Here is a 16,648-nt window from a genome sequence, read left to right as displayed (position 1 = left end):
AGACACCTACGGACAAAGATCCTATTTGAGTGGTAGCTGATCTATACATTCGTCTGAACTCGTGAAGTTCAAAACCTGGTTGTAGCCGTTAAACAACGTGCCGAGTCCAGCTCCCCAAACAACATACGCATACCAAAGGGAAGAAAACCCTGAAGATACGTGCGTATCGTATCAACCACACCTGACAACCATTATGAAACCACCGGAAACTTCTACTGTTGGAACCAGGCATTTGGGGTTGTAGAGCTCCCTGGGCTGTCGCTAAATGTGCACAAATCCATTCGTCAAGAACATGGTGAAGGATGACTCATCAGACCATATCACATTCCTCCACTGCTCGGCAGACGGGCATTGCCAAGTGTTATGGACAGTTGGTACATAACAACCCAGCTGTAGTATCCCACTCAGTGAAGTTCCCTTCTGACTATATTTGATGATATTGGATGCTCACGACCAACGTTGAATTCCGCACACAGCTTGTTGAATTCCACTATTGCTCTGCTGTTTCACCTCGCAGTCTGGACTCATGCCTGTTCATCATGCCTGTTGAGTATGCACTTCCACCCACTGTTATCCTTTGATGATGTTGTCTTTCGTTCTTTTTCCCAGGTTGATATCACCTTCAAGACAGTTCCTCACGACATGTTAGCAAATTCCACAGCCTTTGTCAATGAAGCACGTGCCAAGCATGCACCAACAATTACACCCCATTCAAAGTCACTGCGGTCTACTCTTGCAGTCATGCTGGCTCTTTATGCCGGACTCGAGCTGTGACCCACTTTTACATACACCGCGAGAGGACTGCCGGAAATAGATTTGCATATTTCACGTGGCAGTCACATACAGGTGGCAGCCCATACTTTGCATATATGTTGCCCAGCTCATGCACCCTGGTCTTTCGATTTTTCTGTCCACCAACTGCACATATTAGGTACAAAGAAATGGTGAGAATTTTGACCCTCTCCCTTCCCTCTGTAGGTTGTGTACATGTTTGCATCAAATGTCGCCAAATGTCCAAATGTGCACAAAAGTGACCATATCATCAAAGTGTACTTTGCCAAAAGGTGTGTTTTTAAGATCGCAAAGCCATGAAGTAACACAAGAGTCTTTGTCTTGCCTTCCAATGTTGTCGATGAAACATCGTTACAAACAATACCACCTGCTCTTCTCTCCCTAGTTTCTGGCAGAAATACTTGACACAACAAAAAAAATACATTCACTTCATTCAGACCGCGCGACAGCATGATAATCTCACGAGATGAGTCAAAGTCAGAATGTGAAGAAAATGGGGTGATTTCCAAGAAGCAAGCATATGTGATCTTTAATAAATAAATAAATAAATTTGTTGAGTAAACCACATTTCAACTTTGGCTTCCAAAGCTAGCCGCTGACTGGGCATCCTTAGTCGTATAAAGTCCTTCCTTGGCACAACAGAACTCCTATCCAACTACAAGGCCTTCACCAAAACAGCTTGATGGAGTGCTGCTCTCCCCTCTGGGTTGGCTCCCCTGCCTCAAATCTTGCTCAGCTTGATGCTACGGAAACCAAGGCCTTCAAGATTATTGGAATCTCCCGCACTGAAGCTGAGTGTATGGGCTTATCACTTTGCCATTGCAGACAGGTCTGTGGTCTCTCAGTCTTCTACTACCTCCTTCCTGGTCTTGCACCCTCTGCTCTTTCCGTGCTTTGTACCCCGATGCCCTCTATCTGCACGGCTGCAGAGGTCACCATCAACCTCCTTCTGGGAAACGACCTCAATCAATGATCACTGCTCACATCCACTCATTCGTTCCTCTTTTTTTCCTGCCTGTGGAATCAGATTTTACATCCTCTTCAATCTCATTCTTCCCTCCAGGTCTTCAAGACAGCCGTTCACCACCATCTCAGATCGTTCCCGATCCAAAACCGTGATCTTTTTTTTATCCTCGTTAACCCCACCCAAATCCCTCCTCCTAATTTTCCAGTTTTTCCTCCTTGGGAGTTTCCTTCTCCATGCATGAGTGTTTCACATCCTGTTTTTGTCTATTCCATCCTGATCCATTCAGTGTGTTAGTTCTTTCATGAACCTCGACTCTGCATACAAAAAAAAAACAGACGTTTTGCTAAGTCTTTCTGGGTCTGCTTATTATATATATATATAATAATATATACCATAGATGAGCTCAATAAGATAGGTAAGTTATATCAGGAAAGTTATATAAAAAGGTGCAGTATAGTAAGCAAGGTATGCTTATCGCTCTTTAAAGAGCTCACCTGTTTGTTTGTGCCATCGTACAGATTCTGAGAGTTCAAGTGACACTGGCCATCATTTGGTTTCAGGAGGCCTGCCAGTCTGCCATCCAAAGCAAAGTGTGAATCTGCATCGGTGGCAAACACCAGCAGGTGTGATGCATCCTTCCGCCAACCTATCTTTTCCTGTCACAGAGGCAACAACACGCGGTTACAAAAAATAATTCATTTAAAGTGAGAAGGTCAGTGACTGCTTGGGATTGTGAGAAAGGTGATTCCATCCTCAAAGTTCATGCAATGGTCTGCTTAACAATATGCTGTTGTGTTCAGAGAATGCTTGGCTTGCTGTCTGACCCTGAAGGTGCTGCTAGTTATGGAATTGTATAACTGATCTTGCCCAATTAGATATAATAGATCACTGGAGCCTTACAGGTGCACCATTATGGACCCTAGGAATGTTCATAATGAATAAAGATGGTCAAACGTATGTACAACTGATACGGGAAATTTGGCATTCAACCAAAGTGCGAGCTATAAAAACCAGCTCTTACAGAAGAGATGGGATCATTTAAATCCACATTTCAAACAAGAGCAGGCAGATTAACATCCTTTGTAAAGAATGGTAACCTTTAATGTGGAACAGCTTTGTAATAATTGAACAACACATTATATGAGACTTCATTATAATTTTTACAGAGATATGAATTTACCAAACTAATTGAATATGTTTCTTTTAGCATTTAGTAAGGAGTCATTAAGACGTACACTTCACGTCGGATGGAAGTCATACCTGGTGGAATAATGCAAGTTAGATAAAAAATACAACTGGCTCATTAGGAAACCTGCCGAGCACACCTGGGGTGTGTTCCATTACCAATCAGCTTGCTATTGCTTGCCAAGCCAGCCGTTCCTTATCAACCGTTTCGTTAGAGTGCTTGCTTGAGTGCTTAAAATCAAACGAGCTACTTCGCGAGTGATGTACAAGCTGATTAGTAAAGGAACACACCCCTGGTTGACTTGATGCCTTCATGACGTCTTTGGATGGGCATGGAATTCTCCCTATAAAGAGCGAGTTCCCACCCAAAATGTTCCGAAGTGAAAAAATAAGGAAAACAAAAGCATAAGATTGTAACATTAAAAGAACGTGTAATATAGAACACAGCATTAGTCTTCCACGAGACTCGGTGGTGTACTGGTTATGCGTGGTGGTGGCTTAATGGTTAGAGTGGTGGGCTTGGGATCGGAGGGTCCTGACTTAACATCCTGCTTGGTTGTTGAATTAATACCAGGTGGGGTTGACTCAACCTGCCAACCTTCTGAGGTTGGCAAAATGAGTACCAGCTTACTGAGATGATTGAGCCATTCGAGTATCCTGTGTTGGAGTGGTGACCCATCCAGGATTGTGCCCAATAGCCCAGGAGACTGCTTAGGGAGCACCAACGCTCTGCACAGAATATGTTCCCAATGGATGGATGGATGGATGGATGGATGGTGTACCGGTTAGTGTGTCTGCTCTGAGTCTGGCAGCAATTCGAACCCTGACTGAATCATACCAAATACTTTAAAATGGCATGTGCTGCTACCTTACTCTAAGCTCAGCATTTAAAAAGGATAGAGCACAGACAAACAACAACCATAAGTTGGTAACCATGGCACAGGCTTTCATGGACTGACTGGCCTCCTCCTGCATTGAAATTCCTTGCAAGAGAACTCGTATTAAATATAAAAAGCTATACGTTTCAAAATAGTGAACATTTTTTGTTGAAGAAATACTTTGACAAACAAAACCTCTCGGGTAGGTGTGGGGAACCTCCAGCCTGTGGAACCAGATCTGGCCCATGTGGTGATAATTTAAGTACTGTCTTTTATGTGCGATTACCACTTCACTCAAAATCAACTTTAAAATAGCAACAAGTATTTCCCCCAACATTCTCATCAAAAGGAAGAAATCTCTGAAGTCAAATTCGGTAAGTTACTTTAAAATTGTTGTTGGTATTATGACAGTGTTATTAAAACGTATATTATTTTGTTTAGTTTATACCTAGAATCAGGATGTTCAGTTCCATGCAATCATTTATAATTTGTGCAGTAACAACAGTCAGAGCGATTAGTTACATTACATATCAGCACGTGTGCCGTTTCAATTACTAACACATCACTTGGCATATATCTGGTGTTGGCTCAGTGGTTAGAGTGGCGGCTTGGGATCCGAGGGTCCTGGGTTCAAGCCTCGTTGCCCGCTGAATTAATTCACCAGGGGGTTGACTCAGCCTGCCATCCTTCCGAGGTCGGCAAAATGAGTACCAGCTTGCTGGGATGACCGAGTCATTCAAGTATCCTGCGTCAGAGTGGCGACCTGTCCAGGATTGTGCCCAATAGCCAAGGAGACTGCTTCGGCAGCACCAACGCTCTGTACAGAGTATGGTCCCAATGGACTGGACTTGGCATATATCTGGCCTGTCGCAAGTTTAACAATCGGTGTTATAGCCCTCTGAATAGGAAAGGTTCCTCCCACCTCTCTAAGTCATGAAAACTCCAACCTGATGAAACTGCACACACAGTCATGCAGTTGCCTCCGTGAGTTGCAACAGACGTCCCAATCACCTCTAAACAATGTGTCAGACATTTCAGAAAACTCCTCCAGCCCTCCACATCCATACTTCAGGTGTGGCAAAACACACACACACAATGCTCCAGGTGAAAGTGAAATTACAAGCTTGTGAGTGAAAAGCAATGCTCCCCAGCCCCTCAAAACGTGTTATTTAGTGGATTTATCTTTAATTATCTTTTTTTTTTTTACAGATATCGTAGGAATTTCATTGACTAATAAACCTTATGAACATTCCACCATCACACACGATTCCTTACTGTGCACACGCTGACTTGAAGGATAGCGTCGGGACCGCCCTCAGGTGAATCTCTGTTGCGTGAAAGAGATTGCAGCTGTACCTGTTCATTAAAATTGTCCACTTTGTCAGTAAGCGAGAGCACGTTTTTGAATCCAAAGGTCGGTGTACATTTTCTGTTGTTTTCTGACCTGCAAACACACATTACAAGACAGATTCTAGGCAAGACCTGCTGCCATTATGAGATCACTAAAAGGTTGTCGGTGCAATGCCGAAAACTAATGCACCACAATACTTGTTTATGCGGTTGTTTGTTTCATGATTACAACCACACACCATGTCGGAATGAAGGCTGCCATTGGTTTCACTCTACTCAGCTAACTTACATTTAAATAAGAAAGATTCTGAAAGCTTTGATTGTTTTTCTCAATTCGGTAAACAGTTCATGGACAGACATTTCACTCAACAAACCTCATCCCTTATCCATCCGAGTTATGTTCCTGTTGTTTAGACTGCAGATTAATTTTGATACGTCACATTTGTATTATATCAGACAATCTTCCACCTTTTATTTTATGCTCATTAACCAAATTATATAGTTTGTATCATCCTTTTTTTTCCCCCCAGTTATTGATAGTTGTTCATTTGAAGAGACAAGAATTAGCAAGCTGAATGTATGTATGTAAATATTTTTTTGTTTTTGACTCCGATTGTACGTAGATCCATGTAAATCTCTCTCTATCCCAACTTGTTTTGGCTCGTCTCTATGTGATTTGAAGCAGGAATGCAGTCCAGCCATTATGATGAAGAAATGCCTGTAACAGTAGTTGAAAAGTATTTGGAGAAAACGAGTCTCAATTTATGAGAAAATTTTCAAAAAATGAAAGTCAGGTGCTTCAAGAAGTTGATCACATTACAGAAAGAAAGCCAAATATTAGGGCTTAAGGAGCAAAAATGTTTTCATGTAACTTAACAATTAATAGTGTGCTTTTCAACATACCCTGCACAGGGCTCATCACTGGGTTTGTCATAGACGTAGGAGAAAGGTGAGATTGGCTTGTCCACAAAGGTGCCAAAACCAAGGCGGAAATTACTGGTGAGAATGGTCATCTCCTGGGCCAGTTTGGTACCCAGTTGTTGGATCGCATGCAGATTCTTGTGCATTGATCGTGAGAGGTCCATCAGGTAATACACATCCACGGGGTAATCCTCTACTTGTCGAACTTTCACTTTGAACTTTGCTGCCACTCCTGCAACATGAAGCATGAACTGTCATTAACTATTTGCGATGCACTGCACATTGCATATTCTACATCTGCAGCATAACTGTGGTACCTCATATCTAAATCTAAAAGGAAATTCTTAAAGGGAAACTAAACACAAATTTCAAAAATTGTAGATCACCACTGTAGGCTCTTGTTTAAAAATAATCTTTGCAATGATTTTCTATAAGATAATGACCAAAAAAAATTAAAAATTAAAAATTAATTTTTCAAGTTATCAAAACAACAGAGTGGTGCCATAGAAGCTATTTCTCAAATCTATATCACTTCTCACCCATAATTCTTAGCAGAGACATTAAATTAGCCTTCACACCTTGTGATTTAATTGCTACATGTATTACCACCCATCACACTTTCTGAAGAAAGTCAAGAATTCAAGCAGCCAATTTTTACATTTATGGCATCGAACAAAATGAGGAGAAATTGTTCGAAAAATTTGGGCAGACACAAATATTAGCGAGAAAAAGAGCAATCAGAGATTGCATACCCTTGCCAGGACTTGTTTTGTGTGGTATATTTTGTGTGGCATTTATGTACTGGTGTGTTACGTCATTAATAAGAAACATAATTAGAACTGCCACTTTATAACTGCTGGGCAGTGATGACCGTGTACCAAGATGCCCCACTTTGATCAGACATCTGACCCTGACCCATGGCATTTCTTATTATTATGCAATTGAATTCAGAATTGTATTTAAAAAAAATTAAATTCAAATCAAATGGAAGACCAAATAGGTACAGTCCTGCATTGCAGGTCATCAGAAGGAACCCAAACAAGCAAAAAGCAAAGATGAAGTTATCAGGATGAACCTGGATAGGATTCGCATTTCAGCTGCTACTACTCTACCCTCAAACCCATACAGGCACAGCCAAGTGAGCCTTATAAAAACAAAAAATAATAATAAAATTAATTATTAAAAAAATAAAATAATAATAACCCTGATCAAAAAAATTCATAATTCTGGCTGCCAGTCCATGCATCCGACCGAGTTGAAATTCAGAACATATATTCCCATTAGTACTAGATCATAATTGTGAAGTTTCACTTGGATTGAATAAGTGATTCCAAAGAAAACATTATTTAATATTTTTCTTAAATCCAAAATGGCTGCCAAACCATGTGACATCAATTATTCCTTAACAAACTTGTACACACATGCCTTGGGGAATGTTTTTGTGAAGTTTTCCCTCGTTCTGCCCAGCTGTTCTGGAAAAGATATTTATATGTTTTAGGGTCAATACAATTTGGCTGCCAAACCATGTGACCTGTGACATCATATGTGTGAATCTTTTGTTCCTCATAGACAGGCGGTCATACAAGTAAAGTTTCATCTCAATCTGTTCAGCCATTTCAGAGAAGATTTTTGAAGGTTTAATATATATGTATATATATATATATATATGTATATGTATATATATATATATATGTATATGTATATACATATATATATATATACATATACATATATATATATATACATATACATATATATATATATATATACATATATATATACATATATACATATATATATACATATATATATATATATATATACATATATATATATATATATATGTATACATATATACACACATCTTCTTCTTCTTCTTCTTTCGGCTGCTCCCGTTAGGGGTCGCCACAGCGGATCATCCGTATGATCCGCATAGTGATTTGGCACATGTTTTATGCCGGATGCCCTTCCTGACGCAACCCTGGTCGCCTCTTACAACACAGGGATATGGTACACCTATTTTAACCGGGGTATACACCGGCCCAGTACACTGGTACTCATTTCGCCGACCTCGGAAGGATGACAGGCTGAGTCAACCCCCTGGTGTATTAATTCAGTGGCCCAACGGGGCTTGAACTCAGGACCTTTTGGATCCCAAGCCGCTGCCCTAACCACTGCGCCAACACCTGGCTATATATATATATATATATATATATATATATATATATATATATATATATATATATATATATATATATTAAACAATATGGCTGCCAAATCACGTGGCTGATGGCGTCAAAGTTTTTTTCTGTGGACCATCTTATCCCAAGATGACCCTCAAAAATTTTCACACTCATCGGATGTGGCGTTCTACACATGCAATTATGACATCATAATGAAGGTACCTATAATGTCAGTTTTTTAAAAATCACACATTTTCCATGAGGAGTACTTGCTGTATGACAAGCTTAAATTTTTCCTTGCTGCGGTTTCAGAGATACAGAGGTCCAAAGTTTTCCATTTTTCCAATATGGCTGCCACGCCACACAACCTATGACATCATAATTATCATTAAACATTCTATACGAGTGGTCGCACCAATGGTGAAAAGTTCAACTCAATCTGACAAGCGGTTGCGGAGAAAAACACAAAAGTTCTGTGCGGACAAACAAACAAACACAAATTTAAAAAATCACTCATAGAGTGAGAACTTGGCAAAACAGCACAAAGTAGAATGGCACTCGGTACAGCGCATACCTCTGCCAGGTGCAACAGTTCACATTTTGTATCCCACTGATGGGCTGGATCCAAACCAAAATCAAATCCGCTTGTTCTTGTCACCTATTCAATTCGTCCACAACTTTTTGAGATATAGTGATATATTTCGTTTTTGGCCCTATCTATCAATTTTCGACATTAGGCCTGTGTTGACCTTTCAACCTTAAAATTAATTGGTACTTGAATTCAGCGACCTGACATGAAAATGCTCTTCAAATTTCAAGTCAATCAGATGAAAAATGAGGATTTTAGAAATTAGTCCGATGTTGACCTTTTCACCGATGGTGACAACAAAAATAATAGGTGGTTGAGTTCAGCTACCTCATATGCATATGGTCTTCAAATTTCAAGTCAGAAGAAATTTGTGGATTTTAGAAAATTTGGCTCAAATTGGCCTATTTGCCTATGTAGATCTTTTCGGTCAACCAAATTTTATGAAACTTCAATGCAGGACTGCCGCAGGGTTGGTGACATGAATCTCTGAAAATTTCAGAACGATCGGTTGAGCAGTTTGTGCCGGAGGTGAGTGGACAGACAAACACACAAACAAACAAACAAACAACAAAACAAATAAATGAAAAAATCACTCATGGAGTGACAATTTGGCGAAGCATCACAAATTAGAATGGTACTCGGTAGAGGGCATACCTCTGCCAGGTGGAACAGTTTCCATTTTGTTTCACACTGATGGGCTGCATCCGAACCAAAATCCAATCTGCTTGTTCTTGTCACCTATTCAACTGATCCACATCGTTTTGTCATCACTGGTCCAAAACTTTTTGAGATATAGTGATATATTTATTTTGACCCTATCTATCAATTTTAGAAAGTAGGCCTGTGTTGACCTTTTGACCTTAAAAATAATTGGTAGTTGAATTCAGCGACCTGACATGAAAATGCTCTTCAAATTTCAAGTCAATCGGATGAAAATTGAGGATTTTAGAAAATTTGGCCCAAATTGGCCTATTGGCCGATTTCGACCTTTTGGCCTATGTTTACCTTAAAATTAGTAGGTAGTTGAATTCAGTGACCTGATATGCAAATGCTCTTCAAATTTCAAGTTAATTGGATTAGAATTGAGGATTTTAGAAATTTGGCCTATGTTGACGTTCTGGTCTATGATGACCTCAAAATTAATAGGTGGTTGGGTTCAGCGATTTCACATGCAAATGGTCTTCAAATTTCAATTCAATCGGATGAAAATTGACAATTTTGGAAACAATTTTAAAATTCGGCCTATTTTGGGTTGACCTTATGGTCTATGTCAGTGTTTCTCAACCGGGGTTCCCCGGAACCCTAGGGTTCCGTAAGAGGTCGCTAGGGGTTCCGCGAGAAACAGTAATAAATAGGCTAATGTATTTTTTGTTTGATTTAATATTCGTAATTTTACTATACACGTACAGCATATTGTTGGAAACTCCTTGGTTATTATAATAGAGGCTTCAACCTCTAATATTATTTACAATTATAACAACCATAGGGAATGTATTTAACGATGTCTATATGGCGCCAGTGTGAAACCGCCCTCACTGGTTAGTGGACGTCCTGTACGCGCGGATTCGTGTATCATTGAGTGACTGACTCAAGTACGGGACGCATGCACGGTGTCCATCTATCTTCTCTGTGCTTCCTAGCGTGAAGTCTCTCTCCGTCTCTGTCTCTGTCTCTCTTAGTTGTTCTGTTTACCTTTATTGCTTCAGCTGCATTTGTTCAAGTTTTGTTGATCAAGCGACATGAGGTGTGTTTTTTAATTGTCAAACAGACTCGGGGTTGACAAACACTTTCAAAAATGACGTTTTTAAACAAAAATAATAATTTTTTTTTGTGAATTAAAACCTCGGTGTGAGGTCTCATAAACGAGCAGTATGTTTTTTTTTTTTCATTGCCAATAAATTTGACAAAAAGGGAGTCATTTTTTCCTTAAACCAGGTATCCGAAAAAATATTATATTTACCACGTGAACTACGATAAAAATATAAGAGCTAGATATTCATAATGGTATATAATAATTTTTATGCAGGGGTTCCCCGAGACATGAAAACTATTTCAAGGGTTCCACAAGGGTAAAAATGTTGAGAAACGCTGGTCGATGTTGACCGTTTGACGGAAGAAAACCTCAAAAGTAATAGGTGGTTGAATTAATTGACATGGTGTGCAAATGCTGTTCAAATTTTATGAACATGAAATCAGATGAAATTTGAGGATTTTAGAAAATTGGCTCAAATTGGCATATTGGCCTAAGTAGACCTTTTCGGTCGACCAAGTTTTACGAAACTACAATGTGGGACCATCGCAGGGTCGGTGACATTAACCTCTGAAAGTTTCAGAATGATCGGTTGAACTGTTTGGGCTGGAGGCGAGCGGACATGGACGACATACACTATCAACATACTTGCAAAAAAAAAAAAGAAAAAGAAAGTTGCCAAATAACAGGCGCAAACAAAGAAACATACAAACAAACAGAGGCGATCAACATATTTGTGTCAAAAATACATATTTTTTTTTTTACCAAGTAACAAATGGACCCAAATACCATACCTCTCCTTCGGCGAGGGTAACTCGAAGGGCACTCGGTTTTGCACATACCTCCGCCACGTAATGCCTGATCCACGAGAACATATTGGGCCCAATACATTTTTGAAACATGCTGTACAGTACGATATCGTTTTCGGCCCCATCTCTCAATGGTGAAGAATCACTTTAAAAATTAAATAATTCTCATATCCCATTCTGGATTTGGATCTGGATTTTCACCAAAATCTAACCAGTTCTTCCTTGTCACACACCCAACCTGCCCACCTAATTTCATCCAAATCCGTCCACATTTTTTTTGAGATATCCTGCCCACCAACAGACAAACAAAATGGACAGACAGAGGTGAAAACATAACCTCCTTCCACCTTCGGTGGCAGAGGAAATAAAAAAAAGTAAAATTGATTAAATAGCCCTCTCCATATTCTCATAATAAAGGTTTGTTGAGAATTTGATGATAAAAGCTCAAATGTTAAATAAAAAAAAAAGAAACACGGAAGGGATTACAGAAACTCACCGTCTCGTGCAGCACAGCAAAGGACGAGCTAGTAAAGCCTATTCCTAATCACTCTATGCCTAGTGTTGGCTTAATGGTTAGGGTGGCAGGCTTTGGATCCGAGGGTCCCGAGTTAAAATCCCACTCAGCTGTTGAATTAACACCAGGTGGGGTTAACTCGGCCTGTCATCTTTCCGAGGTTGGCAAAATGAGTGCCAGCATGCTGGTATACTGTGTTGGAGTGACGACCCGTCCAGGATTGTGCCCAATAGCCAAGGACACTGCTTAGGCAACACCAACGCTCTGCACAGAGTATGGTCCCAATCTCCTCCTACTCACTCTGACTTTGACATTTTGATCTAATTATTAATTAGTCTTCTCCATATTCTCATAATCAGGGTTTGTTGAAAATTTTAATGATGAAAACTCAAATGAGGGGGAAATATATATTTGCCCAGACACACGTGGACACACACACACGCACGCACGCGAAACCCCATTTCCCGCTGCGTGGGTGGACGGGCTAATTATTCTGATAACACAACAAACCAACCAGAATGGTTTCTGAAAGCAGGTTTTCTTTCCCAAGAATAATTTGTCTTTATCATCCTACTATTAATTTTCAATTGGTCACTGGCTTTGACACCAACACAAATTTTTTATTACAGGCCCTACAGGCATCAAGAAGCTCCATATATCGAATGACACTTTCAAATGGAACTCCTCGCCCCAATTAGAGCATTTAATTACATCAGATGTGGCAATAAATGTGAATTGTTGCTCCCAGCTTGCCGGCTCCATGACAGAAGACGGCTTTTGCATTTTTGCCTTGCAAAAATTTTTGCCAGACTCCCGTGCAGCTAACAGGATACTTGCTAGTTCAGTTTAATATTGCAAACCCTGATTATAAAAACTTTAATGGCAAAATGAGCTAAGTAAGAAAGATTTGGAAGACTGCACGGCCCTGGCTTCATGAAGGCAGGAGCAGAACATCTTAGGTGTGAGGGATATTTGGTTTGCTCGGCTATCAACATGCCGCGGGCGTGTTCAGGCAGAACTGACTGTGGTTAATCAACAACTGGTACATGACAAACCACTCCGAGATAGCTGCATGTATTTTATGAACATACTTTTATTTATCATTCTCAGCAAGCATTCCAGACAGAACGAACCCACAGATTTTCAAAAGCCAACATTTGTCTTACAAAAACGTTCCGGCGAATGACGGGATAGTTCAGAGTATATTAACTCAAAACTATCACAGTAAGAAAAGAGATTTTAGGTTAGAGGTTCTGAAAATTGGTTTTGAAGTACCAGTTTGCATCCCCCTCCCTCCCCCCCCACACTTTCCCCACTACCACCCCATCTCCATATAGTGAAAATTAGGCCCAAACCAATTTTTCCACACCCCTGTCTTAATTTCCTGGATGCATACCTCATTGTAAACATATATCTTGTGGAGTGTTCAAACATAAAAGGCCCTTATGAGCTGGTTGATTGTTTTGTCGTTCATATGTTATGGAATATTAAATGATTGTTGTGCACTTAATGATTCCCCTGTAAAGGTTTGTTGGTAGGAGGAGAGGAGGAGATTGGGACCATACTCTGTGCAGAGTGTTGGTGCTGCTTAAGCAGTCTCCTTGGCTATTGGGCACAATCCTGGACGGGTCGCCACTCCGACACAGTGTACCAGCATGCTGGCACTCATTTTTCCGACCTCGGAAGGATGACAGGCCGAGTTAACCCCACCTGGTATTAATTCAACAGCTGAGCGGGATTTGAACTCAGGACCCGAGGATCCAAAGCTCGCCACCCTAACCATTAAGCCAACACCAGGCATAAGATAGGTTGGTATGAGAAGCAACAAAAATAGGGGTTCCTGATCTGGTCACCAGATAAATATATGAAGGCAGCTTGGATCGGAAAGGTATCCCAACATAAAGGTTATTGTGTGAATAATGGACATTGCCTTTGGTTTTACAAATGTACTGGAATAACATTCGGTGTTGTTCGCTTTTACAGTAATGATTGTCTAAAATATCCATGAAGACAAGCATCTATTGGAAAAAAGTAAAATGCTTTGTGTGGCTGAGTATTGAATCCATACCAGGCATAATTGTAGCAAACACCTCTTGTGGGCTGAGTTGGACAAATGGTTCTCCAACTGAAGCAGAACTCTTGCTGCTGAGTTTCTCATCTTTGTCGATACGCACAATGCTTTTTGAAGTCTCCACTGCCTCAGGCTTACAACCATGCTGGATTAGCATTGTCTGCATGTCACAGCGAGACTTCTCAAATTCCTGTGGGTAAGGTGGCAGATGGGTAAGGAGGAACAGGAATTTCCTCCCCACACCCATTGTTTGTCCAAGTCTCCCTCCATTTTGTCCTTCCACACCACTGTTGGTGCCCCCCCCCCGTCTTTACTGTTTCTTTTGTCCTGCTGTCCTTATCCATTTCGTGTTCTCGCTCTTCCATGAGCCTTGAATCTGTATACAAAAAAAAAAGAAGTCGACGCAGGAATTAATGCTTTCCGATATTAATGGCTATAGGGAGTTACAGGGTAACTTAGAGGTGTACGCATTCTCTTTTGATCTGTCTGACTGGTATGAACATTGAACCTGCTACAAACTGTTATCCTGGTGTTTTACGTGCAGGGCGAAGCATCAATGTGCGCGCCGTCCATTGGAAAGACATTAAATTGGAAGCAACCCATGTTTCAGCACTGTGTGTTGGTGTACATTAGATGTTCTACAATGCCTTTCTCAAAGAGGAGGTGAGTTATCGCCAGCACCCTGTACAAGTTTTTTTTTTTTTAATCCTGCACTTTCAGCCAAGTATCCTGCAAGAGTGGAGATCCGTCCAGGATTGGTTCTCGCCCTGAAAGATTCCTCGACTTGTCAGGAATGCCGCAAAACTCTGTCAACAGTATGAGCCTCCATTATGATATTAATGATTGAAAGAATATTTCATGTATGTATGGTGGGTACAAAAGTCTGAGGCCATTCGGAAATTTATTAAATTAGACGTGGTAACAAAATAAATCATGGTAATATGAAACAAAAAGCACTTTCTAAGGTTTTCCATGAACTCTTAAGGACATAGTAACATTTGTGATAACCAGGACAAAAATATCATCCGTCATGAACAAACTACATAATTTATATAAAACACAGTGTGTATTTGTCTGTCCCCCTTCATAAGGATGATTTAAGAAGGGTGTTAAAGGCCAATCTTTTAACATGACCGTGTGTTCAATGTGGTCTATTTTCCAGGATTAAAAAAAAAAAACACGAAAAACATTTTCCATAAAAGAGTCATTACGTTTTTTCGATTTGACTTGCAAACCAAGCAAGTGCGGTGTACAGAAGCGTTTTTTAATTAACAATAAATACAAGGTGAAATTCACTGCATTTGATGTGCAACATGTGCAGAGTAAAACGAGTGTTCATTTCCGTCCACAGGACGTCTAAAAAAAATTAAGAAGATGTAAACACACCTGATGTTTGGCCAAGGCTTCAGACTATGGCATGCCCACAAGGCTGCACCGTCAAAACAAAACATCCCAGAAGATAAAGAAAATAGGGTAACATTTGTACATGGAGTGTTTTAAAATAACGCTTTTTCTTGCTACCAAACATCATATCTTCCAATCTCCTTGAATATTTCCAATAAAATAATTCCAACCCATCATTTTTGCGGGCTTTTATATCAGTATTCAATAATTATCAGTATGACCTTCTTTGCCTTAATAATGGCCTCAACTCAACTTGGAATTGATTCAATGAGTTTATGGATTATGGTTGAGTCAATTCCCCCAACAGTTTATTTTAATGCATTCCACAGCATAGTCAGACTGCTCATATAAACTATATGTCGCTTACAAATGTATTAACCCATAATTTATTCTGTTAAGACAAAGCTTCAGTCAATAACAACTCTCGTAAATGAAAAGATGAATAAATATCTTTGATATTTTGACAAATTCATCTTTGAAATTCATGAAAACTTGGCATTCATTGATTTCAGTGAACTTAGAATTTTGGAGCCGACTGTACATTATCGATCAATCTTCACATTCCTGGTTGAATCAGCAAGTCATTGTGTATTTTGGTCTGCCATTGCTCCGAAGAACTTTCATTGTAATTTTGCACTTGATCATTTATTTGTAGGTATTATGAAATCATAAAGCTTTCTGGAAATGAAAATTTCTGAAAGATATATATATATATATATATATATATATATATATATATATATATATATATATATATATATATATATATATATATATATATATATAAGATGTAATTAATCACAAATACTACAATTAAATTTGCAAAATAAATGTTTGAATTCTGCTTGGTGTATGTGTTTTCATATAAATATATATTGTTACGTATTTGGAATTCAATCGCACTCAACATACAGGTTCCTTTCGCTCAGTTATGCCGATAAGTGCATGTTCCCCAGATAGCTCACCTTCCATTGTTTAATGGGCAGAAATTGATTAAATGCACTGTGCTTTAATTTAATAGTTATGGAGCGATCACAACACAAAGGAAGACGCCCCTCCCCCCTCTTTATGGGAAGAGGAAGAAGAGCCCTCCCGTCCCGTGATTCATGACATAGCAACTCCCTCCCACCGCGGTTGTGTGGGCACGGGGGATGAGTCACGCCGGGAGCGGGGGAGGGGCGGAGGAGGATAAGGAGGATGGTTGTTCAGTAAGCTTCTTGTTTCTGCTTGGCTCG

The 16,648-nt window shown here is 39.8% G+C and overlaps 2 protein-coding genes across 2 annotated transcripts in view; one reads left to right on the top strand and one right to left on the bottom strand.

The window, feature by feature from the left end:
- MARCHF7 (membrane associated ring-CH-type finger 7) overlaps positions 1-16,648 on the top strand; it is a 287,445-nt gene that overhangs the window by 138,245 nt on the left and 132,552 nt on the right. The window lies entirely within an intron of this gene.
- Positions 1-16,648, bottom strand: part of LOC147029843 (integrin beta-5-like) — an 86,021-nt gene that overhangs the window by 55,618 nt on the left and 13,755 nt on the right. Inside the window, exons 3-6 of the mRNA XM_085873214.1 lie at positions 14,007-14,199; positions 6,076-6,325; positions 5,098-5,266; positions 2,254-2,415 (exon numbers count right to left, since the gene is read on the bottom strand). Of these exons, the coding sequence (XP_085729340.1) occupies positions 2,254-2,415; positions 5,098-5,266; positions 6,076-6,325; positions 14,007-14,199 (774 nt within the window). The remainder of the gene's footprint in view (positions 1-2,253; positions 2,416-5,097; positions 5,267-6,075; positions 6,326-14,006; positions 14,200-16,648) is intronic.

This window comes from Eptatretus burgeri, chromosome 3, assembly GCF_056783735.1.
Source record: "Eptatretus burgeri isolate ZD-2024b chromosome 3, Ebu_testis_v1, whole genome shotgun sequence".
Lineage (NCBI taxonomy): Eukaryota > Metazoa > Chordata > Myxini > Myxiniformes > Myxinidae > Eptatretus > Eptatretus burgeri.
This window is presented reverse-complemented; position numbering and strand designations above follow the sequence as displayed.